Source organism: Balaenoptera musculus, chromosome 1 (assembly GCF_009873245.2).
Source record: "Balaenoptera musculus isolate JJ_BM4_2016_0621 chromosome 1, mBalMus1.pri.v3, whole genome shotgun sequence".
In the NCBI taxonomy this organism is placed as follows: domain Eukaryota; kingdom Metazoa; phylum Chordata; class Mammalia; order Artiodactyla; family Balaenopteridae; genus Balaenoptera; species Balaenoptera musculus.
Window position 1 is genome coordinate 39,357,529 of NC_045785.1, and position 26,485 is coordinate 39,384,013.

Consider the following 26,485-nt stretch of genomic DNA (forward strand, 5'->3'; position numbering starts at 1 on the left):
TCCTACTGCTGACTCCTGGCATGGACGTCTGGAAGTCTATCTGCACCATCGCTGAGATAGAGGATCTTGGAAGATAACTGAGATGGAGGAAGAAGATCATGAGTTTGATTTTGGACACATTTGTGGGGACAACCAACTCTCTCCCCGGTGTTCCTACACCATGGAGCCCCCAACCTTCTGGAAGAGTCAGGAAGAAAATTTCCCTCCTCTTCTGCTTCCTCCCTCATAAGGAAATAGACAGTGACTTACCTGTTAGAGAGATGACAACAGCCAGGCATGACCCTGCCACCTCTTTCTTGCCTGGCTCCACCTGGGGATGGCTGTGTTCTGCTCTGCTCCCTCTTTCATGTGGACAGCACATGGGGACAGGGGCCCGTCTGCTTCTAGAGGTTATCTGGAAGTCAGACCCTCTTTGCTCCTGTTACTGTGGCTCAGTGTAAAGATGTGATTCTGCAGAATTGCGTTTTTGCTCAGCTGATCCAAACTCCCCCCCTGGGTGGGTCACCCCAAGGACCGGAGTCAGGGTAAGTTTTAGGAAGCAGAGTTGTGGCTATGTATTCAAGCAGTATTTCCCATCTGAATTCACTAGCGCTAAAGCTGCCATTTTTATCTTCACCTACATGATTCCCATGTCTTTCTCTCAGTTGGTTTAGAGTGGAAGAGACAGGTGTGCCTTATTGCCTTAGAGACATCCACGTGCAGATGTCAAACAGGTCTGAAGCTGGGAGAAGAGGTCTGGGCCAGAGAGATAAATATGAGTCACCAGCGAAGAGGCGGAATGGAGGAGAGAAGAGGCCTTTAGACTGAGTCTTGAGGAGCTTCAGCATTTAAAGGCTGGGTAGAGAGGGGTGATCTTGCAAAGCAAACAAAGCAGGAAGAGTAGAAGGAAAGTCAGGTGATACTGATGCTTGTTGAGAAGGAGAGAGTGGCCAACAAGGGACATGTCTGTTAGATTAAGTGACAGGGAGGCTACTGGTGACCTTAGTAATCCATGTTTGGGGGGGTGATGGGGGCCACATAAGCCAGATTGCAGTGGAGGGAGGAAGTGGGAGGTGGAGCAGACATGGCCGGTGGAAACCACTCTGGAGAAGTTTGTGTGAGCTGTAGACGTCGACAGCTGTCATTCCTTTTGGTTGCCCAGTAACCACCTCACTGCTCTATGTTTGGGGAGCTCCCTACCTATGAATCTTGCCTAGAAGCAGAGCCTGCCTCTCATTGGGTATGAGGAAGGTGCCAGATACTTGTTTTCCCAGCTGGCCTTGAGCTGGGATGAGCAAAGGACAGGGCTTGCCAACCAGAAACATCACTTGGAATCAGGAGTTAGTGAAGCACAAGAGGAAGGACACAGAGGAATGTTTTCTGAGAGCAGCGGTCGTCATGAAAGGAAGAGTTCCTTGGCTAGTGGACCAGCAGGGCTTGTTGGTGAGAGTGGTGTGAGTGGGGCTCACCGTGGCACCAAAAGAAAGGGCCATGGTGGTGATGGTGGTTATAGAAGCAGACCCAAGCTGGTCTCTCTATCCCCCTGGCAATTCTCTAAGCAAACCAAGTATCTACCTGCCTGTCTATCTATCTATCTATTTATCTATCTATCTATCATCTAGCTATATTTCTGTAACTTTTAAAGTCAACTTTAGGTATGGTAGTTTATGTACTAAAAATGAACTTGAGGTACAGTTCGATGAGTTTTAAAAAATGTATATGCCCGTGTATCCACTACTCTAATCAAGATTTAGAACACTTGCATCACCCCCCAAGATTTCCTTGTGCCCCTCTGTGGTCTTGCTTACCCCCACCCCTGGTCCCAGAGATGTTTCTATATCTATAGATTAGTTTTACCTGTTTTAGAATTGTACACAAATTCAATCATTATTCTGTGTCTGGCTTTTTTTCTTCAGCTTAATGCTTTTTAATATTTGTGCATGTTGGCATATGTTTACCAGTAGTTCATTCCTTTTTGTCGCTGACTAGTATTCTACTCATTAACATACCACACTCACCTGTTCATGCACTCACCTGTTGGTGACTATTGAAGTTGTGTCCAGTTTTGACTGTTATCAATAAGGCTGCTGTGAACATTTGTGTACTAGTCTTTTTGTGGACATGTGTTTCAATATCCATTTAATCAGTTCCATTTTTGTTTAAATCAGCAAAGGCTGGCTTCTGTCACTTGTAGCCAAGAAATCTGACTGCAACAGAAGGGCAGAAGAGAAATGAGTTGGCAGCTGGAAGGGGATATTGGATCAAGGAGAGGATTTTATTTTTAAGATACAAAAGACTTAAACATGCTTGAATATTGATGCTCATGATCTGGTTGAGAAGGAACTATTGAGAGAAAAGAAATTGATCACATGAATTTCTGTGAAGGTGGGAGGGGAGAGGCTCTGAAGTCCAGTAGCAGGAATGGCTTGAATGCAGGTGGGGCAGAGCCTCAAGTGGAGCAAGGGGTATACCCAGAGGACGGGGTAGGTGGGTATGTAGGTATGGTATTTGGAAGTTCAGGGAGATTTCATCTGAGAGCTTCAACTTTTACCATGAACTAGGAGTCAAGTTAGGAGACTGTGCTGAAAATCCTTGCCCTCCCCCCAGGATCTAACCCAGCACCCTGCATGTGGCAAGTTAAATATTTTTTGAATGGGTGAATGAGTTTAGAGGTCAGGAGAAATTGGAGCTTAACACTGGTCTGGCCCAACTTCCTTATTTTATTTTTATTTTTTTTAAACAGAATTGCTTTTCTTTTTTATTTATTTATTTATTTATTTTTGGCTGTGTTGGGTCTTCGTTTCTGTGCGAGGGCTCTCTCTAGTTGCGGCAAGCGGGGGCCACTCCTCATCGCGGTGCGCGGGCCTCTCACCATCGCGGCCTCTCTCGTTGCGGAGCACGGGCTCCAGACGCGCAGGCTCAGCAGCTGTGGCTCACGGGCTTAGTTGCTCCGCGGCATGTGGGATCCTCCCAGACCAGGGCTCGAACCCGTGTCCCCTGCACTGGCAGGCAGACTCTCAACCACTGCGCCACCAGGGAAGCCCCCCAACTTCCTTATTGTATAGGGGAAAAACCTGAAGTACAGAGAAGGGAAGGGACTTGGCCAAGGTCACGCAAGCCGGTGGCAGACATGGGACTTTTCCTCAGGTCTGTCTGATCTCAAGTCCAGTGTTCTTTCCACTAGTGCTTCTGTCACTTTGAGTAGACAGAGGTCTGCTTTCAGTTCTTGTCTCTGGCACTAGCTTGCTGTATGACTTTGGGTTAGTCACTAAAATTCTGGAAAGCCTTATTTCCTCCATTTTTTAGATGTGGGTGTTGAGTCTCAGAGAGGTTAAACCATAAGTGTGAGACCACACAGCCGGGGACAGGTAGAGCACATTCTTTCACTTAGTCAATATTAACTGGGCATTGGGATGGATTAAGTTATTGGACCCAATTCTTCATTCCCTTGTAATAGGATTATGCATCCATGCTTTTTGACGTGCACTTTAAAATTTTATCTATTTTATTTATTTTTATTTTGGTTAAATATACATAACATGAAATTTACCATCTTAACCATTTTTAAGTGTCCAGTTCAGTGGCACTAAGTACATTCACATTGTTATGTAGCCATCGCCACCCCCCATCTCCAGAGCTCTTTTCATCTTGCAAAATTGAAACTCTGTAGTCATTAAATAATGACTCCCCAACCCCTCTTCCCCAGCCCTTAGAAACCATCATTCTACTTTCTCTCTAAGAACTTGACTGCACTAGGTAACTTATAATATAGAATCATATAATATTTGTCCTTTTGTGACTGATTTATTTCACTTACCGTATTGTTCTCAAGGTTCTTCCATGATGTTCCACATGTCAGGATTTCCTTCCTTTTTAAGGCTGAGTAATATTCCATTGTATATATGTACCAAATTTGTTTATCCCTTCATCCATTGATGAACATTTGGGATGCTACCACCTTTTGGCTATTGTGAATGAGGTACAAATATCTGTTTGAGTTGTTGCTTTCAATTCTTTTGAGTCCATACCCAGAAGTGGAATCGCTGGATCATATGGTAGTTACTGTATAGAAATACAACTGACTTTTGTATATTGATTTTGTATCCTAAAACTATACTGAATTTGTTTATTAGTTCTAACAGTTTTTTTTTTTTTGGTTGAGTTTTTAGGGTTTTCCATACGTTGAGTGTTTTATCACAAAACGGTGTTGCATTTTGTTAAATGTTTTTCTGCATCAATCAAGATGATGTGGTTTTTTTCCCCTTCATTCTGTTAATGTGATATATTACATTGATTACTTTTCATATGTTAAGCCATCCTTGCATTCCAGGAATACATCCCAGTTGGTCAAGCCACATAATCCTTTCAATGTGTTGTTGAACTCTGTTTGCTAGTTCTTGTTTTTTTTTTTTTTTTGAGGATTTTTGCATCAACATTCATCAGGGATATTGGTCAATATATTTTTTTTTTTCAGTGTCTTTGTCTGGCTTTGGTATCAGAGTAAAGCTGGCCTCACAGAATGAGTTTCGAAGTATTCCCTCTTCAAGTTTTGGGAAGAATTTGAGGGGGATTGGTGTTAATTCTTCTTTATGCCATGTACTTTTGCAGTGAGGGGACTTCCTCCTTTCATTGACACTGGGCATGGTATGTGACTTGATTTGGCCAATGGAAAGTTGGTGAATGTGATGCAGGAAACAGACTTAAAGGAACTTGACTTCTGGTGATTGCCACAAGAAGAACAGCTGTAGAAAGCCACTGTACCTTCAGCCTGCCACACATGGACCAGACCTGAACCCAACCTGCAGCCTGGAGCTCACCCAGATGACCTTCAGCCTGAGCAGATCTACCCACCTAAATCCAGACTAAACAGCCAAGCTGAAGTTGACCTGCAGTCTCATTAGCAGGGGAATAAATGCCTGCTATTTTAAACCACTAAGTTTTGGACAGCTTGTTTATAGTATTATTGTTGCAATTACTAACTGATACAGGACCTGATCCTGTGCTAAGTGCAGACTTGGGTTCCAGAAATGAATCAGATACTGTCTCAATTTTCTGGGGCTCACAATTTAGTGGGGGTGAGGATGGCATAACTCAAATAATTTTTAAATTAAATTCTAATATCTAAAATTCGTATCTAAATCAAAGAGGCAAATACAATTTTTTTCAATACTTCTTTTACGGGCAGCCTTAGAATATACTTGGAAGATAAAGTCAACAAACTAGAAGAGAACTTGCTGAGTGTACACAGTAAACAAATGGCAGAATCTAATTTGTGATCACAAGAGGCAACCAAGCTGGCAAAGTGCCTTTCTTGAATGACACCATCTAACAGCACATTTAATGAGCCTAAAGACAAACAACTGGTTTAATGAATAAAGTTAACTTGAATTTTTACCCTTGAGTTGTATGAAAACATAGGTATTAATGGTTTGGCCATTTTTATTTTTTTATTTATTTAGTTTTGGTTGTGTTTTTGCTCAACGTATGATGACATTCGTGAAAACATATTATTTTGCAAAGTACTTGAAGGAATTTTCAACAAAACATGAGTTTTTGGTGAAGGTTGAATCCACTGGATGAATACATGGCTGTGTGAGCCGGGGTAGACGGGGAGGGAGTGCCTGCATCCAGGCCACTGCATGTGCTCATTCACTGAGAACACCTCACCTCCGTGGGTCTGCCTCCTAATGTTAATGGTGTCTTTCAAAGGTAGCCCAGAGGATGGATTTTATTAAAATATACAAGTAGTGATTTTACTATTTACCCCATAGAGTAAATTGTAATGAAATTAGAATTGATTCGGAAAGCACAGATGCTCTTTGGAAAACCCATAAGAAGATGGATGTCAATGTTTTCAATCTTAGGGTCAAGTTGTTGTATTTGTTATTCCCTTGATGGCTTGAGTGATGTGCTAGGGTAGAAGGCACTTGAGCCTGATTTTACACTGAAGGAAGGAGCCAAAGAAGAGGGAGAGGCTGAGGATGGAGGAGAGGGGGAGCCTGATGGATCAAGGCCCTGAAGAATATGATGAGAGAGTGTTCAAGAGGAGGGACCAGCTTGGAAATGGAAGATTGATCCCCCATTAGTTGAGACTGGGGCTGACGATGTGGAAGTCAGTTTGGCGTATCTAGGTTGGGTTGGAGCAGGGCAGAAGGTTGAAGAATTTCAAACCAAAGGCCTCAGAGAAGTAGGAGGCAAAGATCTCCTCTTGTGAGTGAAGGCCATGGGAGCAGGAAGAAAACAATAAAGGAAGTGGTAGCAGAATGAGGCGATTGTCCAGGGACCAGGAGCTGACAGAAGTGCAGGTGGAGGGGTGGGTATCCTGATGAGGCTGCCTGAATTTCTAAGCTCCTGTCTGTTCAGCTGTGTATCTTTGTCTTTCAGGAATGCTTATTCTTCATGATACAGCTTCTACAGTGCCTCCTCCAGGAAGCCTTCCATGATTTCATTCCCATACACACACACTCTGCCTCCACAGGCTGGGTGGGCTCCCTCTGGGATGCTCTGGAAGCCCCAAGGGTTTCTTTCTGATAGTAGTCTTCCCAAGATTTTCAGGTCCCCTTAAGCTTTGTGTTCCCAGCCTGTGCAGGACACAGATGTAAGCCAGTCCTGGGCCCTTGATAGTCTGGATGAGGAGGCCAATGCACCATTCCCCCCCTTCCCTCAGTCAGACCCAGGCTGAATGGCTGATGTAGGGCAAGTCTGCTTTTCCTGCCTGCCGCCCCTCCCCCCACCTCTCTGACCTCTCCCCGGGGGCCCTGTCTACTTTCTCTTCTTTTTGTCTTTTTAAAGATTTTTTTTTTTTTGATGTGGATCATTTGTAAAGTCTTTATTGAATTTGTTACAATATTGCTTCTGTTTTACGTTGTTTTTGGTTTTTGTTTGTTTGTTTGTTTTGGTCATAAGGCATGTGGGATCTTAACTCTCTGACCAGGGATTGAACCCACACCCCTGCATTGGAAGGCGAAGTCTTAACCGCTGGACCATCAGGGAAATCCCTGCTTTCTCTTCTTACTTTGACTCTCCCTTGGCCCTCATATGAGGCAAGTTCCAGCATTCCTGCGAGGAGCCCAAGTTCTTGTCCTCAGGAACTCAGTTTTCCCATCTGTAAAAGGAGGATAATAACGCATCCTCTTTAGGGTTGTGGGGAGATGAAAATGAGGCTCCAAATGAAGCACAGAGCACAGAGCCTGGTGCTGTGAATGGGGGTCCCACTCCCCTCAGCTGCCTCTCATTCCTCTACCCCCTGCTCTCTGGCGACATCACTAATTTGCGTGACTTTTCCCTCTCTGGGCCTCAGTTTTTCCATCTGTAAGTCACCACCCTCAACATATTTATTTGTGCTTCACCAGAGTGTGAACCCCTTGAGGGCAGGGCCTGTGGGTGGTGAATCATCACAGGGCTGAGCCTATAGATGGGCTCAATCAGTGCTAGTTTCCATGGCTGTTATTACTGTTTCTGTGGTGGTTTCTGTCACTGTAACCTGGAACTATGCCTTTAATTGTGCATGAGGTGGTAGCCCATGATTAAGAAACCCTGCTGTTAACTGGTGGTCCACTCACGTGGGGCCACAAAGAAAATTCTTTACTTCTGAGTTCAGTCATATCCTGAGGAGCATGTATTATTTATCTGTGAGTCCTCGGGGTCTGGCCAAGCACTGACACAGAGCATACTCTGACATCTGGCCAGTGGGTCAGTCCCTGAATTAGGGCCTGGGGGCCAGGCCTCCAAATTGCCTGTAATTATACACATCTCTTTAAAAATGTAACCCTAGTTTTACCACAAACAGAGGTTTCAACATTGACACCATAAACATTTTTTGAGAGTGGGCTCTGAGCCGGACAGTGGAGGTGGAGCAGGGAACGTGCAGAGAAGGCGTGAGACGTGGGGGACTGACGTTCGAGTCCTCCTGGGGCTGCTGAGTGGAGACATCAGGCACAGGAAGAAATCTGTCACATAAGGTCAGGGAGTGAATATGATATGAAGAAAACCAATATAGGATAAGGGACAGAAAGAGTCCTGGGGCAATATTTTGCATGGATGACCTTCTCTCCAAGGTGACATTCAGGCAGAGACATGAAAGGAGCGATAGGAAGTCAGCGAAGACCTGGGGAAAGAGCCTTCTGGGCAGAACAAATCCTAACAATTGAAAGATGCTGGGATGTTCCAGGACTGATAAGGAGACCAATGAGGCTGGTATAGAGTAAGCAAGGAAAGGAGGGTCAGGAATGACATCAGAGAGGCACCCGGGTCAGGGAGGGCCAGGTAGGCTGCGGTCAAAATGGGGATTTTATTGTAAGTCTGGTGGGAAAGCACTGCAGATTCTGAGCAGGGGACTGCCACAACCTAACTTACATTTCAAAGGATCACTTGACCATGTGGAGTGTAGAGTCAGGTTGGGAACAACAGGGAAACCAGCTGTGAGGCTGGAGAGATGAGGGTGGCTCAGCTCAGGGGGGGTGGGGAGAAGCCTGTTTCTGTATATAGTCTGATTCTGTATATATTCTGATTCTGTATATATTCTGATTCTGTATATATTCTGATTCTGTATGTATTCTGATTCTGTATGTATTCTGATTCTGTATATATTCTGATTCTGTATATATTCTGAAGTGACAGGATGGCAAGGATATAGGAGATGAGGGGAAGAGACATCACGATGGACTCCACAGTGTCTCCTCTGAGGGACCAGGTAAGTGGTGGCACCATTTACTGAGGTGGGATGCTGGGGGAGAGCAGATTTTGGGGGCAGAAATCACAAGTTTGCTTTTGAATATGGTGACTTGGAGATGCCTTCTGACATCCAAGTGTAGAGGTCCTGGTAGCAGCTTGATGTCAGTGCAGAGGCTGGGCTGGTGTGTGGCTTTGGGACTCATCACAGAGTATTTAAAGCCTTGGGACTGGCCGAGGTCACCAAGGGAGTGAGTGTGGACAGAGAGGAGGCCCCAGACACAGGGAGCCATTAAAATATATCCAGCTACCTATAAGTGGGATTCCATAATACTGACTGCCATGAGTTGTAAGAGGGCAAGCAGTGTACAGTGATGGGGGTCACGGGAGAAGGAAGATACCCCCAGCAATCCCGGAGGGTGGTCTGAAAGATGGAGTTGGGCTGGGGGCCAAGAGTGGGTGGATCTGGGCAGGGCAGAGTTCTGGGCTCCAAAAAGCAGGGGCTGGGGCTGGGCCAGCCTCTGGCTTAGGGTAGTTGAAAAAGCACAGATTAGAGTCTTATGGGCCTTAATTCTCATTTTTGCAGCTACTTCCTAGCTGTGAGGCCCCAGGAAAGATCCCTCATCTTTCCAAACCTCAGTGGCCTTGGCTATGCAACAGGGCGGGTAGCACTGACTTCTCAGGGCCGTTGGCCATGTGGGTGAGAGAATGATACCCAGCACCCTGCCCAGGAACTCCACGAGAACGAGGGCCCTGAGAGAGTGGGTGTCAATGGATGGTGGATACAGGCCTCTTCCGTGTGAGACATGAGCTTGAGTGCCAGGTTTTTAAATCAAGGTCTCACTTTAAGACAAAGAGAAGTCATTTTCAAAGGTTTCATATAGAGAGTCCTTTGACTAAATGTTTTACCACGCCTGCTAGATGATGAATTGGTTCTCTCTGGACTCTAATGGTCTACCCAGTTCAGACTGTCTACACAACAAAATCCACAGGCTTTTTTTTTTTTTTTTTTTTTTTTAACTTGGACTTTCATTTTGGGAGTGTTTGAGCCATCCCTTGGAATGAAAATTACACACAGCTTACTATGTAGTTAACACAATCATAATTGGATTTAATGGTTCTGAAGTGCCACATCAGTGACTTTTGAGATGCGTCTTCCATGCTCCCTTACAAGTGAACTGGTAAGAATAATTACCAGGGCAGCCGAGGGCAGAACCCCGTGATGGTCTGCTTTGGATTCTCTTTTGCCTTGTCCTGCCTGATGCTTCTTGTGTGGCCGACTCCACTGGCATGGTTTCCTAATGTAACCTCTGACTGATCTGGTTGGACACAGTGGCGTACAAAAAGGAAACGAATTTAATATTTTTCCCCAACCACTCCCCTCAACTGGCTCAGTGTTCCCTCCTCATCCCTGGATGACCTCTTGTGCAGACCCACCCAACAGCTTTCCTGTCACTATCAGGTATTAGAAGAGTCTCCTTTTCACGTATTAAACACTCACACCTGATTGAAATCAATCTAAATTTCCCATCAAATTCACGGTGGAGGCTCCTTCCCTCACTGGAGGCTGCAGTGGTTCCTGCAAGGCTGGGCAGGGAGGCGAGATGAAAGGAAGAGAGACACCAGTGCCCTCTGTGTAGCAGCTGTCCAAATGCTGGCTCTTTCTCTGGTTGGAGACATAACGTGTGAATTTCTTCAGAGCTGCCGAACTCCTCCCTGATGTGGGCCAAGCCTCCCCTGGCTGGCATCTTCCAGCTCCCCTGTGGCTCCTGCTCTGAGAGTCCATTCCTCATTGCCTCCACACCCCCATCCCCGCCCCGAGGGGCCTCTGGCCTCAATCCTACGCATAGGTGGGTTGGCTGGAGAGGGGTGGTGTATGGGTGCTGGTCCAGTTTTGCTATCCCTCAGCAAGCCCTGCAGGGGTGGTCTGGCTTCCTTCTTCTGAATTGGGACACATTGTCTTTAGCTTTGGGGCCTCAGCTATGACTCCGTGGACACCAGGAAAAGTTCCAAGTAACATTGTATTATACTTTAGTTTCTTTGTCGCAAATGCTCAAAGACTGGTTAAGTGTGTAGGTTCTGGAGTCTGACGTTGGCTAGGTGACCATGGGCAAATCATCTAACTTCTTGGAACCTCAGTTTCCTCATCTGTAAAGCAGGGACAATGGTCTTTAGTCTCCAGGACGTTGTGAAGGTTGAATTGTTCTTTGTCTGTCAGGTGGCACATAGCAAGCCCTCAATAAGTAGAAGCAAATATCTGTGCATTTCTGAGGAGCCCTCACTTCCTCCAACCCAGACTGGGTGTCAGTTCTTCTTGCTAATGCAGAGGTGGCTCCCTCCCGCCATCTGTCTGGCCTGCAGGGCAGCTCTCTTTGATAAAAACACTTAGCATATCTTGAGCATCCTTATCTCATTTACATCTCATAACAAGCCTGCAGGATACATATTACGATCATTCCCATCTCCAGATAACAAAACTGAGGCTCAGAGAGGTTGAGTCCCTTGCACAGGGTCAAATAGCTTGTCAACAGCAGAGCTGGGATTTCATCCCAGGCCTATTCGATTCCAAAGCCTGCATGTGTTCTACCACTCATTTTACCTCCCTAACCTCCTTGCTCTTTATCCTGTTTCTTTGTTCCCTCTGCCAAGAGCTCTCCTTTGCTCTGTGCATATAACAGGGCATCCCTCTGAGGGAGGACACTTCCTGCCTGGAGTGCACCCTGGAAATGGATCCCTCACTGCTCAGTAGAATGACACTTCCTGTGTTGCATGGTAACAGATCCCCATGGCAGCTGCTTAGAGGTAATATTGACAACATCCATTTCCTGTCTACTACTATTGAAGTTATATAAAGTTGCATTTTCATGAAAAGCATCTAGTTGGCATTGACTCAGCATCAACCTTGTGTCCAACACTGGATTAGTCACAAAGGGGAAGGTGTTTTTTGATATTAAGTCTAGAATCTATTTTGACAGATTAGATATGTAGGAATGCCACCAGCCATGCCAAGATGTATGTGGTAGACCCCCGTGAAGGGGTGGAGGGTGTCAGTACCCCAGGAGCTCAAAGGCAGAGCAGTCTGGTGGCTGGCTGGGTGGGGAGGTGTCAGGTCTGGGAGAGGAAGCCAAAGAAGGCTGCCTGGCACCTCTGGGGCTGGTCTGAGCCTTGAAAGCAGTAGGAGTTGTATGGGTGAGGGGAAGGAGACGTGTTTGGTCTGTTTGTGGCAACTAGCGAGCAGGGGCTCAGACAGGCAGGAACCCAGCATGGGTGCTGGTACAATTCTTCCAAAGGAGCCTCTCTAGCTTCTCTTTTATAACCACGAGCCTCTTTGCTACCCGCTTGGGGGATTTTTATGACCCCATCCATCTGTTTGCAGTCAGCCTCAGGTTTGCTTTGAAATTCAAAAGCTGAAAGGGAAGTGTTGTGTTGGAGCCAGAGCAGCGGGCTGGGCAAGCTGTCTGTGAGGAGGGAGTGGCCTCATGCAGCATAACCACAGCAGGCAAAGCACCTCTTCTGGTTGGCCTGAGTCCCTGGGAGGCATGGGACCAGAAGTGCTTGGAGGGATGCTGGATGATAGTCTCCTGGAGGGACTTCTAACGTGGGTCTGAGCTGGCAACCTGTGTGCCCACCAGCAGGCGGCCCCAGAGAGTGCTAAGGCTAAGCATGGACATTCTGGGGTCCTCCGGCAGGGACTTCGTGCCTGATCGGGATCGGTCGGACTGTGTTTGTTTCTCTATCCTGCTCTGGCAGACGGGCCAGGGCCTGCTGTGAGAGTTGGCTCAGGCCTCCGTGCCTCCTGAATTCCCTGGCCCAGCTGCACCCCCTGCATTTCCTCAGGAGCCTCAGTATCCCAGAGAGACAAGATTTTTTCCGTCTTCTCAAATAAAAGACTTCTAGTGACAGTCACTGATTAAATCCAAAATCCACAGCAGGGACTTCCAGGGCGTGCTCCAGACTCCTTACTTCCCTCAGTTCTACGTCCCCTAAGACTACCTCCTAGCGCAAATCCTTTGCTGGGCCCCAGATGCCCTCCTGTAGCACGTCTCTCTGTGCCCTCCTTCCTTGTCATTTACACAGCCAGCCACCGGGGGTTCAGATCCACCTCTTGGGGAAAAGTCCTCCTGAGGGACTCCCTCTTACCGGTCCAGTCCCCCTCCCACACTCCCATTGCTCTCCTCGCCTCCCGCTCCAAACACCCCCTGAGTCTGTTCTCCATGCCGCAACCAACCATGTTTGCTGGGTGTGCCTTTGGACCTGTTTAAAGATGGGCTCTGCTGGAATGTGGTTTGAGTCCTTTTAACGTGGAGCCGGGGCTTCTCACCAAGCCCTAAAGAAGTCCAATGCCCCTTTAAATCCAGTCAAGCTGCTGGGCTGGGAGCTGCTAAAGGCAGCAGTGAGTTGGTGAACTTTAGCATTTGATGCAAACCAACTTTTTAGAGGGGGGTGGTTTCAAAGCCCGGGAGCTGAGCTGAGAGGTTGGAGCGTGGAGAAAGATCCTGACGTTCCAGCCTTTCAAAGCTAGAAGGTCCTCTAAAACTCATCTGCTCTATTTCCTGCCTTCCTCAAATGGGGAAACTGAACCTCAGAAACGGGATGCCATTGGCCTGGTGTTATTTATGAAGTCAGTGGCAAGGCAGGCCTGGAACCCAGTCTGGGCTTGAGTTAAACATAATCTCCCATTTACACCGCTTGGGGTTCCTGAGTGAAGGTTGGGGGGATTGTGAAAATTCAGGGCACCTGCTTCTTTCCTCTTCCAACAACCACGATAACCTTCATTGATGTTGACTTTACATATGAAGCACTTCTGATCTGTTGTCTCAGTTAATCACCATTCCAAGCTATAAAGTAAGTTATCTTTATCCCCATTTCCCAGATGAGGCAAATAAGACTGAGGGTTAAGTCACATGCCCAAGGCAAGATAACCAGTAAGTAGCAGAAGAGTCTTCAGCCCAGGCCTGTTGCTCTTTGCAATTTATCACACTACCTCCCTATCCTTCGAAAGGTGCTAATCTCTTGGCAAATCATGCAGAAAAGGCTAGCGTAGAAAATAGGATAAAAGGTCATTAGCTCCAGATTCTAGGGACTGGTCCAACATCATAGGATTTTTCACTTCTCAGATTTGAAAGACACATGTAGAACAGGGGTTTTCAACCAATGTCCCCTTTTATTACAAGTACTTTATAATGCTCCTTCTATACTGAAATGAAATATCTGGATAATATAACACACCTACACATATGATTTTAAAGTTTAATTTAATGCCCTAACTGTAAGGAAAAAGGAAAATAGTTGATAATAAAATATTATGTAATTTGTTCCGTTAATGTTGGGTGTAAGAACACTAGCAGACGTGATGCAGTAGTCAAAAGCTCTCACCTGTCGACTGGAAAAAAATGCACAACCTAAAAGCTGAGAATTACGTTTTATTCTGCAAACTGAGGACTTAAGCCCGGAGACAGCCTCTCAGCTCTGAGGGGCTGTTCTGAAAAGGTAAGTGGGGAGCCAGGATATAATAGGAGTTTTTGCAACAAAAACCAGGTCGTCAGAACATCAAAAGATTACTGTTAATTAAGGAAAAACCAGACATCTCCAGTTAATGAATTTAGCACTTCTCTCTGTATGGGAAGATGCAAGAGTCTGGCCTCATTCCTTTGATATGGCTGGAGAGATTGGCTGGGTGAACTGGGAAGTAGGATTAACAGGGAAGGAGAGGGGAAAGGAGGGATGGAAGGAGGAAGCCACTGTGCTTCCAGATCAACTGTAAGCCCTGAGGACGGCCCCTGCCCTCAAGGTAACTGTCACTTGTTGTACTGGTACTCCTCCCACCCACCTCCCCTAAGCTGTAGGCTCTGGGAGAGCAGGGAGGACCAGCTCTCTAGTTGGGAGCTCAATGCACAGCAGAGTGTAGACGTTCAATAATTCTTCATTGGGTGGATGAATATTTTTGAACAAATCTACACATGCCCAGTTCTGAGCATAGGGCCTGGCCCCCCCTGCGGATTCAAGTTTGTAGCGGGGGAAGGTTTTGGAGGCTGAGGTGAACCAGACCCTGGCCCATTGCCCTATATCCAGGTGAGCCACAGTGTGCCGAGGCCAGAAGGGCACATGGGAGCCTGGAAACTGAGGCTCTGCTTCCGCCTTCAATGTGCCAGCAGGACTTGGGCGAGTCTGCCCTTGGTGGTCCCATTATCAGTTCCCAAGCCCAAAGGTCCTCTCCAGCTCCCAAATGGAAGCCTGGCTTCTCCAGGTCACCTGTTCAGAGCCGGAGGTCACAGCCCAAGTAGCACTACCCCCTGGTGGCAGCTGCCAGATGGCAGGAGAGCCTTCAGCAACCAGCACCATCCAAGTCCAATCCCTGCTGAGGTTGGCCTCGGAGGCTCCCGGTTCTGTGCCTTTGGGTCTGGCTCAGATGGGCTGCTCCAGAGAGGGTGGGGAAGGAGAGCTTCGCAGCCAGTCGTTGTTAGGGCACTCACAGAGGAAAGTCCCTGGGACCACGAGACTTCATGTGTCATTGTGTCGCCGGGACTTGGCATAGCCTGGGGGTAGGCGGGGCTCAGTAAATAACTTCCTCCTTCATCACCTTCATCATCCTCATTCACCACCACCACAAAGCACTCAGAGCACTTAGGTTCTACGAGCACAGGCACTTTATCTGAAGTCCTCATGGGAACTCTGTGGGGTTGGGGTTTTCTTCTCCCAGTTTGCTGATGGGAACACTGAGACTCAGTGGGAGGAAGCGATCAGGCCCAGGCCATCAGGCTTTTACACCACATCGAGGCACTTTGTTTTAAAGCTGCCCATGGCTTCTGCTGCCCACAGGGCAAAGTCCCAGTGCCTTGCAGGTTGCAGCCCTTCACACCTGACCCCAGGCCCCACCGGAGCCCAGTCTCCTGCTGCAACCTTCCCTGCATCCTTCAGGTCCGAAGGCAGTTAGGTCTCCTCAGTTAGGGCCCCGAGGCCACCGATCCCTTTGACAGTGGGCACATCTCCCACTCCACATCTGGGAGCTTAGGGTCAGGATCAGTCTCGGGGTGAAAATAAACACCCGAGGGCCAGACTTGCCCCTCCACCGACCTCCCCCTTCCTGCCCCAATCCAGGGCACATACACCCTTAAGTCTCCTCCACAGGACAGCCAGGGTGATTTGCAAAATCACAGATCCATCAAATACCATAATGCCAGGGGATGAGAGAACTTAGGTGATGTGCTCAGGGCCACACAGCTAACCTCAGTGGCTCCCATTGCCTTCCTGATAAAGAACCAACTTCTAAATGTGTGCAGCGAAGTGGTCCAGGCCTGCCCCTGCTCACCACTTGGGCAGGCAATCGCCATTGGCTGTGCCTGGAACCCGCCCTCTGGGGCTGAAATGCTTGCTTTCCCCCTGCGGGGGCTGCTTCCCAACCCTCCACCTGGCTGCTGGTCTCTGCTGTCTGCAGGGGCAGAAATAACCTCTAACGTGTGTCGGGCCTTGGTTTCCGATGCATTTTTTAAAAAAATTTTATTTATTTATTTATTTTTGGCTGCGTTGGATCTTCATTGCTGTGCACAGGCTTTCTCTAGTTGCGGCGAGCGGGGGCTACTCTTTGTTGTGGTGTGCGGGCTTCTCACTGCGGTGGCCTCTCTTGTTGCAGAGCACAGTCTCCAGGCGCGCAGGCTTCAGTAGTTGTGGTTCGTGGGCTCTAGAGCGCAGACTCAGGAGCCTTGGCTCACAAGCTTAGTTGCTCTGCGGCATGTGGGATCCTCCCGGACCAGGGCTCGAACCCGCGTCCCCTGCATTGGCAGGTGGATTCTTAACCACTGTGCCACCAGGGAAGCCCTCCAATGCATTTTTATATCCACTATCTCATTACAACCTTATTGCAACCTGTGCCAGGACTATTTTTATTATCCCCATTATAGCGATGAGGCAAATGAGGCTGAGAGAGGGACGGGACTACTCGGGGGCAAAGCCAGGGCCAGGCCCCAGGACCCCTGACGACCAGCCCATGACTTGGGCTGAGCCTGGAGAACCTTTGTTGGAGGATAAAGGGTAAGGGACTGCTCTACTGAATATGGGGAGCCAAGTAGGCAATTCGTGTTTTCAAGCTTCCCTGGGAGGGGGAGACTGCTTGCTCCCAGGCGTGGCCCGTCCGTCATGGCTCCTCGTCCCAGGCACCAGCCTGTGCTGGGAACCCACTCTGGGGCCGTCTTACTCTGGCCGAGACCCTGCTGTGTTCTGACTCCAGGTGGTCCTGTCCCTCCCCCTGGGCCCTCTCTCATCTGTGTGTTTCTTTGTCTCCACCCAAGCCTCTTCTGACTACTCTTTCATTCTCCTCTTCATCTCTCCCCAGCACGGTCTGTCTCTCCCTTGATCCCTCACTCCTTCTGGATCCTCACTCCATCTTTCTGTACTGTTTTCTTTCTTGTTCACCTATCTCCTCCTGCATTCCTCGGCCCCATCCCCGTTACCATCCTGCTCGGCCCCCTTTCCATGCTTCCCGAGTCTCAGGGAAGAGGAGGTGGGTGGGAACCAGGGAGGGATCGTCTGGGAAGCCTGTGAGTCTCCAGTCTTTGTCTGGGGACTTGTGTCTTCAGGTTGGAAATTTTCTTTTTTTGTGGCTGATCAGGGAGGAAGAAATGGAAAATACAAAGAGAGAAAGCACAGGAACTGTTTTGCAAGCCCAGAACTGACATAAAACAGGGTTTTATGAATATTTTCTGAAAATAATTTCTTTTTATGATGCCGTGTAACAGGGGCTGGCCCGCTTGCCTGGCTTCCTGGCTGCAGCGAGCTGCAGTTGGAGGCCCCCAACTCTCTCGCCCCTCCCAGGCCCATCCAGCCAGGAACCATCCAGGCCAGGGTGTTTCCTCCACTGCGGCAGCCCTGGAAGGTAATGATGAGGTGGAGGTGGGGGGCATGCGGGCGGGGGAGGTCCTGGACGGCTCAGGGAGCCCTGGAGCTCCCCAAACTCTCAGCTCGTGGGCGTCCAAGGCTGGCAGGTCTAAGCTTGTGATTTCTGTCCACTTGTAACCCAGACATGGCCAGGACATTCTGGCTCCAACACCCCTTGTTAAGATGGTCCTGGACACCAGCTCTGTGGCTGGAGTCCAAGCCCTCCTAGAGTCGGTGGATTCCCTGGGGCTCACACTCAGGTGGTCTTCTGGGCCTCCAGCTCCCTGTCGTTGACCTTACCACCTCTGCCTCAACCCCCTGTCAAATTGGCAGTGAAAATCAGCCCCTTCCATGGTCCCCCACCCCCATCCCAAATCTTCACAAGCAATGGAGAATGTACTGGAACTCAGCAGAGCAGACGGAGTTAGGGTTCTCACTGCAGCCAGGAAATGACTATTATCTGCAGGTTTTCTCCCCGCGCAGGAGGCGCAGTTCCCACCTGCCTTAGTTTCTCTATCTTCCCAGCTCCTCCCTTCCCTTCCTTCCTTCTCTTGATTCCTTCTTTCTCTTGCCCTCCCTTTCAGAAGCAAAATGACAAAGTTCCTCCCCCTGGTCATAAAGACGATCTTCCCTCCACCTCCTTTGAGGTGGGAGAGGGTGGTGATTTTCCTTCCTACCTCAGGCGCCCATGAGGCAGCCCTCCAAACGAAGATGGAGGTTGCTGTTTCTCAAAGGAATTTTAGTGACTACAATTGACTCCACTTCCTTTCATGCAAAGAAGGAGACAGGTCCGGAGAGGGGCAGAGCTTGCCAGGGGCCACAGAGCCGGCAGGGGTCACAGGCCACAGCAGGGATCTTCACACTATTGATGTCAACCCTAAAGACCATCACGGTGGGGTGGGGAGCAGGAGGCTTCTTCTCTGGAGCCTCTTCCAGAGCTGGTGGGTGGGACAGAGGTCTGGGCCGGCTCCGGGACATGGAAGGGGCTCATCGCATTGGGCCTCGGATGGGACCTAAGCTTACCCACCTGGCCTGTGAAATGGGGATGCAGAGGCCTCCTTGCCCACCTCACAGGCTGCAGCCCACACATGACAGCACAGCATAGTTGAGCAAAGGTTAAGAGAATAGTCCTGGAGCTTAACCACTTGGGTTCCAATCCTGGCTCCAGTATTTACAAGCTGTGTGATTGTGTACTAGTTACTTAACGTCTCTGTGTCTCAGTCACTTCATCTGTAATATAGAGTTAAGGAAGAATAGTTGTGAGAATAAAATAATCTAAGACATAAATGTGTAGAATGTTGTCTGATGCATAATAGATGCTCAACCAACGTTAGCTTCCAGTTGCGTCATCACCTTTACCTGGGGGGGGGGGTTCCCACGTGCAGTCCGCGTTACTCTTGTAGGAGCCAGCAAGGACTGGTTAACCATGGCCAGTGAATCGCCTCTGGTGAAGGCTCCGGGGTTTCAGAACTAGAGACCTCGCCCACTCCAAACTTCTCAGTGACCGGCCCCCCTTCCCCCACCAAGTCCCAGGGGCTATGTTTTCTTCCCTGGTGGACCCTGCAGCACAGACCCCTTGTGCAGATCCCAGCCAGCTAATACTTGAAGTGTGATGTCTGATATGATATAAAAGCTCTATATTTTACCTGAAGTCTTCCCTCCCATTCTTCTTCCTTTCCTTCTTCATTGACTGTGTCTTTCTTCCACGAGCACCCACTAGATGTCAAATCCTGTGCTTTGACAACACAGAGATGACCAACCACGGTGCTGGCCCCTGGAAGCCAAGGCGAAGGACAGGCACATGAAGGTCATTTCCGTACAACCCAGGTACACAGCGGATGCGGTGCTGTGGTGACGGAGGGGAGGAGGGGCTAACTTGGCTTGAGGAGTCGAGGAAGCCTCGTGGAGCAGATACCACTGGAGCTGGGTCATGCAGGATGTGTAGGAGTGATGAGCGAGGGGTAGAGATGCAGAAAGACAAGGGGCGCTGGGGGAACAGTGTGTGCAAAGGCAGAAGATGGGGACAAGCAGGAAGAGTTCAGGAAACACTGAGGCAGCCAGCAACCCTGGAGTGTTGAAAACTGGGAGAGGAATGGGTAAGATGACAATTTCATGCTGGGGACATGGGCAGGGGCCTGGTCTCAGAGCCCCTTGTGTGACCTTGACCTTTGTCCTGGAAACAGTGAGGAGACATGGGTGAGTTTTAAAAAGCCAGGGAGGTTCGTGGTCATTGTTGTGGTTTACAGAGCTCACTTTAGCTGCAGGGGAGAGAGTGGGCCGGAAGGGACACAGCTGTAGGGGGCAGGGGAGGGTGAGGAGGCCTGGACCAGGGTGGAGAGAGGTGGAGGGATTAATGAAGTCGAATCAGTAGGTGTTGGTGAGTGAGGATTGAGAGAGAGGGGGCCCCGAGGGTGAAGCCAGGTTCTAGGTTGGTTGCTCAGGTGAACATGGCTGGAGAGGGCTCTCCAGACCCCACTTGGCATGGAGCCTCTTGAGCCACTGGACCCCTGCCCAAACTACCCTCCCAGAACCTGCCTGTGTTTTTGCGTGGAAAACGGGCCCATGCCAGTTCCTCTGCGTCATCGCCTCAGGTCCTGGCCCTCCCAGGAAAGGCGATTTCCCACACGTTCCCCGGCAGTAGGAGGGGAGACATCGGCATGCAGAGACACCATCACGTTAAAGTCATCATGTCTTTTATTAATATATTATGCTACAAAAATATTTTTGGCAAAATAACATTAATAGCATCTTTCTTTGTCTTCTATTATATTCTTAAAGAACTCTTCATGAGAATTCACAGAGGTGAGGGGAAGAGGTGATTGAAAGAACAACAGCACGAATACCTTTCCAATACATTAAGATTTGAAGCTTGTGTCACACAGTGAGAGTCAGGCCAGGACGTCCTGCAGTCTCTTTGAGGCCCAGGAATGGGGCAGGGGTTCTGGCTTCCCCTGCTCTGGCCTAGGACATCTCTTGGCCAAGAATCAGCCCCTGCTGCCCCAGCCAATGGGGGCCCAAGATGTCTGAGAGCCCCGCCGCAAACTTCTTTGACTTGGGTCTTGTTCAAAGCCCACTTTCCCCGCAATGGGACTTGGGATGGAGGGGCCCTTTGAGGCGTGCTACTCTTTTCCCTTCCTTGCCTGCCACATGCTCCCCGTCCCATGGCGGCCCACAGGTCCTGGGAGGAAAGCCGAGCACTGGGCCTGGGGAGGGGGCGGCACCTCACCTTTGTGGAGCCTCAAGACTGTGGAGCCCCGGGGCTCCCCCCGACCCCTAGAACAGTCCAAGCAGGAAACAAAGTCTCTGCTTGACAGATGAAGAGATAGAGGCTCAGAGAGGGGCAGGGACTTGCCCCAGGTCACTCAGCAACGTGAAGGAGTATCTAGAGCATCTCTGGCAAGGGAGAGCCCACGTTTGGAGACACAGCAGGAAGAGCTGAGGGTGTGCTGATGCCCCCGGGAAAGGGCCAGGCAGGGCTCAGTCAGTTCTCATACCCCCCTTCTCTCTCCCCCAGGGTCGGGGGTGGGCAGGAAGGGAAGGAGCTCTGGGCTGGGAACAGGGGCTTAGGTTCCGGTCCAGCCCTCCCCCACTGCCTAGAAGTCCCCCTGCCCCAGGGCAGCAGGCAAGCCTGCCAATTCCCGTCAGGCCCGGCTGGGCTGTTGAAGAAAGGGGGTGGGGGGCGGGCGGGGAGGTGAGGCTGGACTGATTTCTGAAACTTACTGGTTTAGACAGCCAGGCCGGGTGATTTTTTTGGCTGCTTAGATGAATTTTTGGAAAAATAACAATGTCCAAAGAACCTGAGCTTTAAAGAGCCAGGAGGGACCCTACCCCACTCCCTTGCCAAGACTTCAACTCTCCTGCCACGTCTCCAGCCAGTGTGCTACTGCCCCTGCTCATACACTGCTCCTGACGGGAAACTCAGCACTTCTAGGGGCACCTGCCATCTTCCCACAGCTTTGGCTTTGCAAAGACTATTCCACTAGCAGAGTTAAGGTCTGCCTCTCTTCTTCTTTCTTTCCTTCATTCCTTTCTTCCTCCGTCCCTCTCTACACATCTCTTGAGTGCCACCTTTATGTCTGATGAGGATACAAAGATGAATTCACATGATCCTTGCCATCGAGGAGCTCACAGTATGATAGGAGAACAGAGGCATAGATGGTCTCAACACAGAAGGCTTCCTGGAGGAGGTGCTATCTGAGTTGATCCTCAAAGGATGAGCGATTAAGGGTGATAGAAGGGCGTTTCCAGGCCTAGGAAGCAGCATGTGTGAAACATCCTGTCTATTCTGGAAATGACAAATATGCTTCAGTCTGGCCAGGCACAGAGTGGGAGAGATGAGAAGCGAGGCTGGCATGGTCAGCAGGGTCTGACTGTGGAGGGTGTAGAAAGCCAGGCTGAGGAACACGTCACCAGCCCCAGTTCTGTTCTCTGCCACACAGGGTACCAGCAAAGCTGCAATGCCCAGGTAGAACCTCTCTTGTCCTTCATGGCATTTTCCTATACTTTCCCTTTGGTGGAGGACCTTTCTTTGGGATCCCTTGTGATCATGGCCCCAGGATGGAGACTGGGCAGGTGGGACAAGGGTCCTGAGTCCCTGGGCCAGCCCAACTCTAGCTGAGGCCAGGGACTGGGTGACAGAGCATTTAGTGTGAGGAAAATCCGGTCATAGTTTTTCTGTGCAAAGGCAAACTTGCCGGTCGGCATAAGCTTCCATGCTTCATAGACTCTAGATCTTTGACTCTCAGAGCCGGAGGGGCCCTCAGTGGCCCTCTGCAGCTCCGTGCAGCTTGACACACACACCTTTACCATCCCTGCCTTCACCGGGTTGCTGGTGCTCAGAACAGCCCAGAGGGAGATTAGGAGACAGGGCCATTCTGACCTGACCCAGAAAACCCCTTGGTCATTTAGTCAGTCGTCCTGAGAGACGGGACCCAGGGCCACCACTAACATGCTGGCTCTCAGTCCTTGATCTTCTCTGCCTGCCTCAAGGTCAAATGTAAAAGTCTTAAGACGTGGACGCGATGCTCTCAGAGCAACAGGGGCATTTTATGAGGCGAGGCACACAGAATGTGCTGGAAAAAATGTCAGCAGTGGTGGATAGATCATCCAAAGCACGTGAGTGGCTGTGGATGGGATGATGGTTCCCGGGCCCAGGAAGAGAGAATTCAAGTGCCCCAGCCATGCAGATTTCTGTACATGTGCCTCGGGTCTTCTGCGACGTACGTCAGCAAGTTCAGTTCATTTCAAACCCTGGCCAGCGGGTGGTCCTCAGGGACCAGTGAACTTAGGCTGCAGACGTCTGCCTAACTCACACTGGCTCTGGCTGTCCCATCAGCACATGTCTACCTGATCAATTGGCCCATCCATCAGCTGCCCACGTGGCTTTCTTTAAACACTCGAGTGCTTGGTGGAGGGAGAGTTTGGGATCTCCCAACCTGCCCAGAGGAGGGATCTGGGGGTATCTGCCTGTGATCACGGGCCTGGACAGAATGACCTTTAAAGTTCCTTCTAAGAACCTAGGATTGGGCTGCTTGTTGCATCTTGATGATGAGTTCCTCTAGGCCAAGGAAGGCGGCTAGATTTGGCCCCAACACAGAGCCTGGCACTGTGTGTGTTTGATAATCACACACTGCATTAATTTACCTCTTTGGCCCCGTGCCTGGTACAGATCTGGGCATGCGGTCAGATGCGTGGACTGTTTACCAAATGCTTCATCTTTAATTAACCTCAAGCTCCATCTCAATACATCTCATGCCACACTCTGCCCTGAACAGCGGGAAATCTGGCCTGTGTGTTTCTAATTCCTTTACACTTATCTCATCCAAATAGCACTCTGCACGATGTATTTGATGTCCAGCAGGCCTTCTGAGTCTGCTTTATAAGTCAGCTAAGCCCCTTCCTGCTCAGAAATAGGAAGTCACATTTCTGCCAAGGATAAACGGACTCCAGCCTTGGCTGGGGTCAAGTTCAGTTTACAGTGTGGTACCCATGGGGCTGGCTGGACCCTCTGAAGCAGAGCTCAGGGCTCCTGCCAGATCTCAAGTTCAAACACATCCATCTGGGTCAGAGCTAAAAAGAATTCAGCTGCCTGCCAAGATGCCTGTGGGACTTCTGACCATCCAACGAGCTGCCCAGAATTCTACTGTCTCAGAAGGGAGACAGCTGCCAAGCTGGGCACAATGGCCCTGATTCTAATCAGACACTACCAGGCCTGCCAGGGAAGCCCATGGTGCAGTCATGCTGGGGGGCACTGAGCTGGGAGTCAGCAGACCTGCTCAGCTGTGCAGCCTTGGGGAAATGCCTCACCTCTCTGGGCCTTATTTTTACTCTCACTGTTATTATCTGTCAAACGAGGGGCCCTTTCTGCTCTTGGGTTCCGGGACTCTGTAACTGATGAACTGCCAGCCCAGTGAGGGTTCAGGGCTGGGAGGCAACTAACCTGGGTCCTCGGCCTTCTCAGCCACCACCTTGAGGACAGAGAAGCTGGTCAGTTTCTCTGAGTCTCAGTGGCCTGCTTGCCCCTCTTTGGCTGCTCTGCCTTACCAGGCCCATCACAGCTATCCTCCAGCCTCTCTGATTCGGCATGAAAACCTCTCATCGGCTTCAAGATACGACAAGTCGGGACATGGGACACGTGGGAGAGCCTGTTGCCAGAGCCCTTGGTCCCTAGAGGGACCAACATGATTACTGTAGCCAAGTGGTCTCTCTGGCTGGAGTAAGAAGCGTGAGCTGGCCCATTTGGGTGAGACCTGCCTCCCTTGGAGATTCCCTGTGCAAAGAGACCACCACAGACTATGGTCTAGGAGACAAGCATTGCTTTTGAATCACACTGATCTAGGGCCACGTCCGGGCTGGGTGACATTGAACAAGTCCCTTTATCTCTTATGGGGGTTCAGTTTCCTCATCTGTGAAATGGGGCCGATTACATCTCACAGAACTGGCGTGAGGATCTGTGATAAAGTGAATGTGCAAAATGCCTGCCACACTGCAGGCTCTGGACAAATGGCAGCTCTCATTACAAGTATCATTACCATGGGATTCCTAGAGGCCCTGCCTCTAAAACTGCCCTTCAGTGCCCACTCCTGTCCTTTGGCTCAGCTCACTCCACTTGGCCGTGACTTCAACAGCCTCTCCTGTAAGCCAAACTGGATTAACGATACCAGAACAGGGAGGTCTGGACTCATGGCCCGGATCTCCCACTTGCTTTGTGACCTGGGGCAACAACCTTACTCTCTTTGGCGAGTTTAACCATGTGTCACATGGGGCTGTGGGACCACTTCCTTCAGCACCAACATCCCTTCCCCCACCCAAGTGCTTTGGCTGGAACACATACCAAGAGGTCTGGAGGGCCAGTTCACAGACACTCAGGGTTTTCAAAATAGCAGCATTCTCTTTCCTAAAGTACCTTCCCAGCCCCAGGATGCATCCAGGGGAAGGAAGGACCGTTAGCGTTCACATCTCTGGCTCCCAAATCCAGCTTCACGAAAGCTAAGCCTGTCTGCCTGCCCCTCCCTCTGAGGTCCCCGCAGTGGGGGAAGCCAAACCTGGTTGCTGGAGTCTTCCGCTGATCCAGAAGCAAGCCAGTTCAAAGCCACGGTCCCCATGAGGTCGCAGACGTCCTGGCAACCTGGGTTCACCTCCTGGGTTGGCGATGGGGCTAGTTAAAGTGTTATAAACATTGGCCACATAAAAATAGTTTTATCAGTAGAATAAATACATTTTCCTTTTTTAATATGGACACATATTTTACAAAACAGCCCCATAGCACTATGGGAAATTAAGATCCTTCTACAAAAAAGAAGATGTAACTCGGGTACAATAAAGCTCTAGTGTTCTAACGGATCCCGTCTGGACTACCCATGAGGTGTCCGGCACCCCTGGAGGTGGTGGCAGGGGCCGTGGGTGTGGCCGCAGACCCTCCCGTCGGTTTCTCTGGCTTCTTTCTCTGCACCCGGCAGGGAGGCGGGCGGCCGAGGTCAGGAGAGCCCGAGGGTGTGCACCAGGAAGGGGGCTGTGATGCCGGCAGCGATGGCGGGGAGGAGGCCCAGGGCGGGCTGTGAGCGGCTGGGCGCTGAGCTGCTGGCCAGCCCCGGCTCTTCCTGCTGCTGGCGCGGGTCGGAGAGCTGGAAGGGGGGCTTGGCCGTGCCGGAGCTGTGCGTGGTCTGGAAGGGCAGTGGTGGTGGCGAGGCGGTGGTGCTGGAGGGAGAAAAATACGTGGAACGTGGAACAGCCTCTCAGCAGCCTTGTCCTGGGCTGTGGTCTTAGGGTTCAGATCCAACTTTTTATTGAATCTGGTTTTTTCCTCATGAAATGGAGAAGGAAACAAAGGGCTCAGACAGGGAAAGTGAGCAGCCCAGAGCCACACAGCCGGCCTCAAGGAGGACCACTCAAGAGTACTGGGTCCCAGGCAGAGAGAAGTGAAGCGTTTCGGAGGAGACCCATCTGGGGTCACGCTGCAGCAGGCAGCCCTCACCCCTCTGCATGCAGGTGCCCCTGGCCGCCTGCTGCCCTCCCCTCCCCAGTCTGAAATAAACAGAAAACAAAACAAAACACACAAACAACCGCCCCATCTCACCCTCATTATCACGGCTATCGTTTACTGAGCGCCCCCTGGGAATCCGCACTTTATAAGTAGCATCTCTGGTCCTCAAAACAAACGTTCGACGGGCCGCACCACCCCCTTTCACCAGATGAGAAAACGGAGGCTCAGCGAGGCTCCCTGGGCCAGGTCACAGAGGGAGCGGGGCGGCCCCTCGGGGGGCAGGCGCCCTGGTGGGCTCACTCTGCCTGATCACAGGGAGTGTCAGTGAAGGTGGTCCCTCATGAACTTATAAAAATAGAAGCCAGTTTGGAGGTCATGGGTGAGGTTCTTGGCTCAAGGAAGCCTACGTGAAAGAGAGGGAAGTACCGAGACAGAGAAATAAAAAGAGATGGAGTGCAGAAGGAATTGGCGGGCCGAGGCCAG

General features: G+C 50.0%; 1 protein-coding gene across 4 annotated transcripts in view; it reads right to left on the reverse strand.

Moving 5' to 3' along the window:
- Nucleotides 1-20,274: 20,274 nt before the first annotated feature.
- The window catches only part of TRABD2B (TraB domain containing 2B), a 221,134-nt gene continuing 214,923 nt past the window's right edge, over nt 20,275-26,485 (reverse strand). For 2 of the 4 annotated variants that reach the window (XM_036827037.1, XM_036827020.1), the window contains one exon: nt 20,275-25,716. In XM_036827037.1, the coding sequence (XP_036682932.1) occupies nt 25,355-25,716 (362 nt within the window). In that variant the 3' untranslated portion in view covers nt 20,275-25,354. The remainder of the gene's footprint in view (nt 25,717-26,485) is intronic. The other 2 variants (XM_036827027.1, XM_036827013.1) reach the window with 1 other exon arrangement.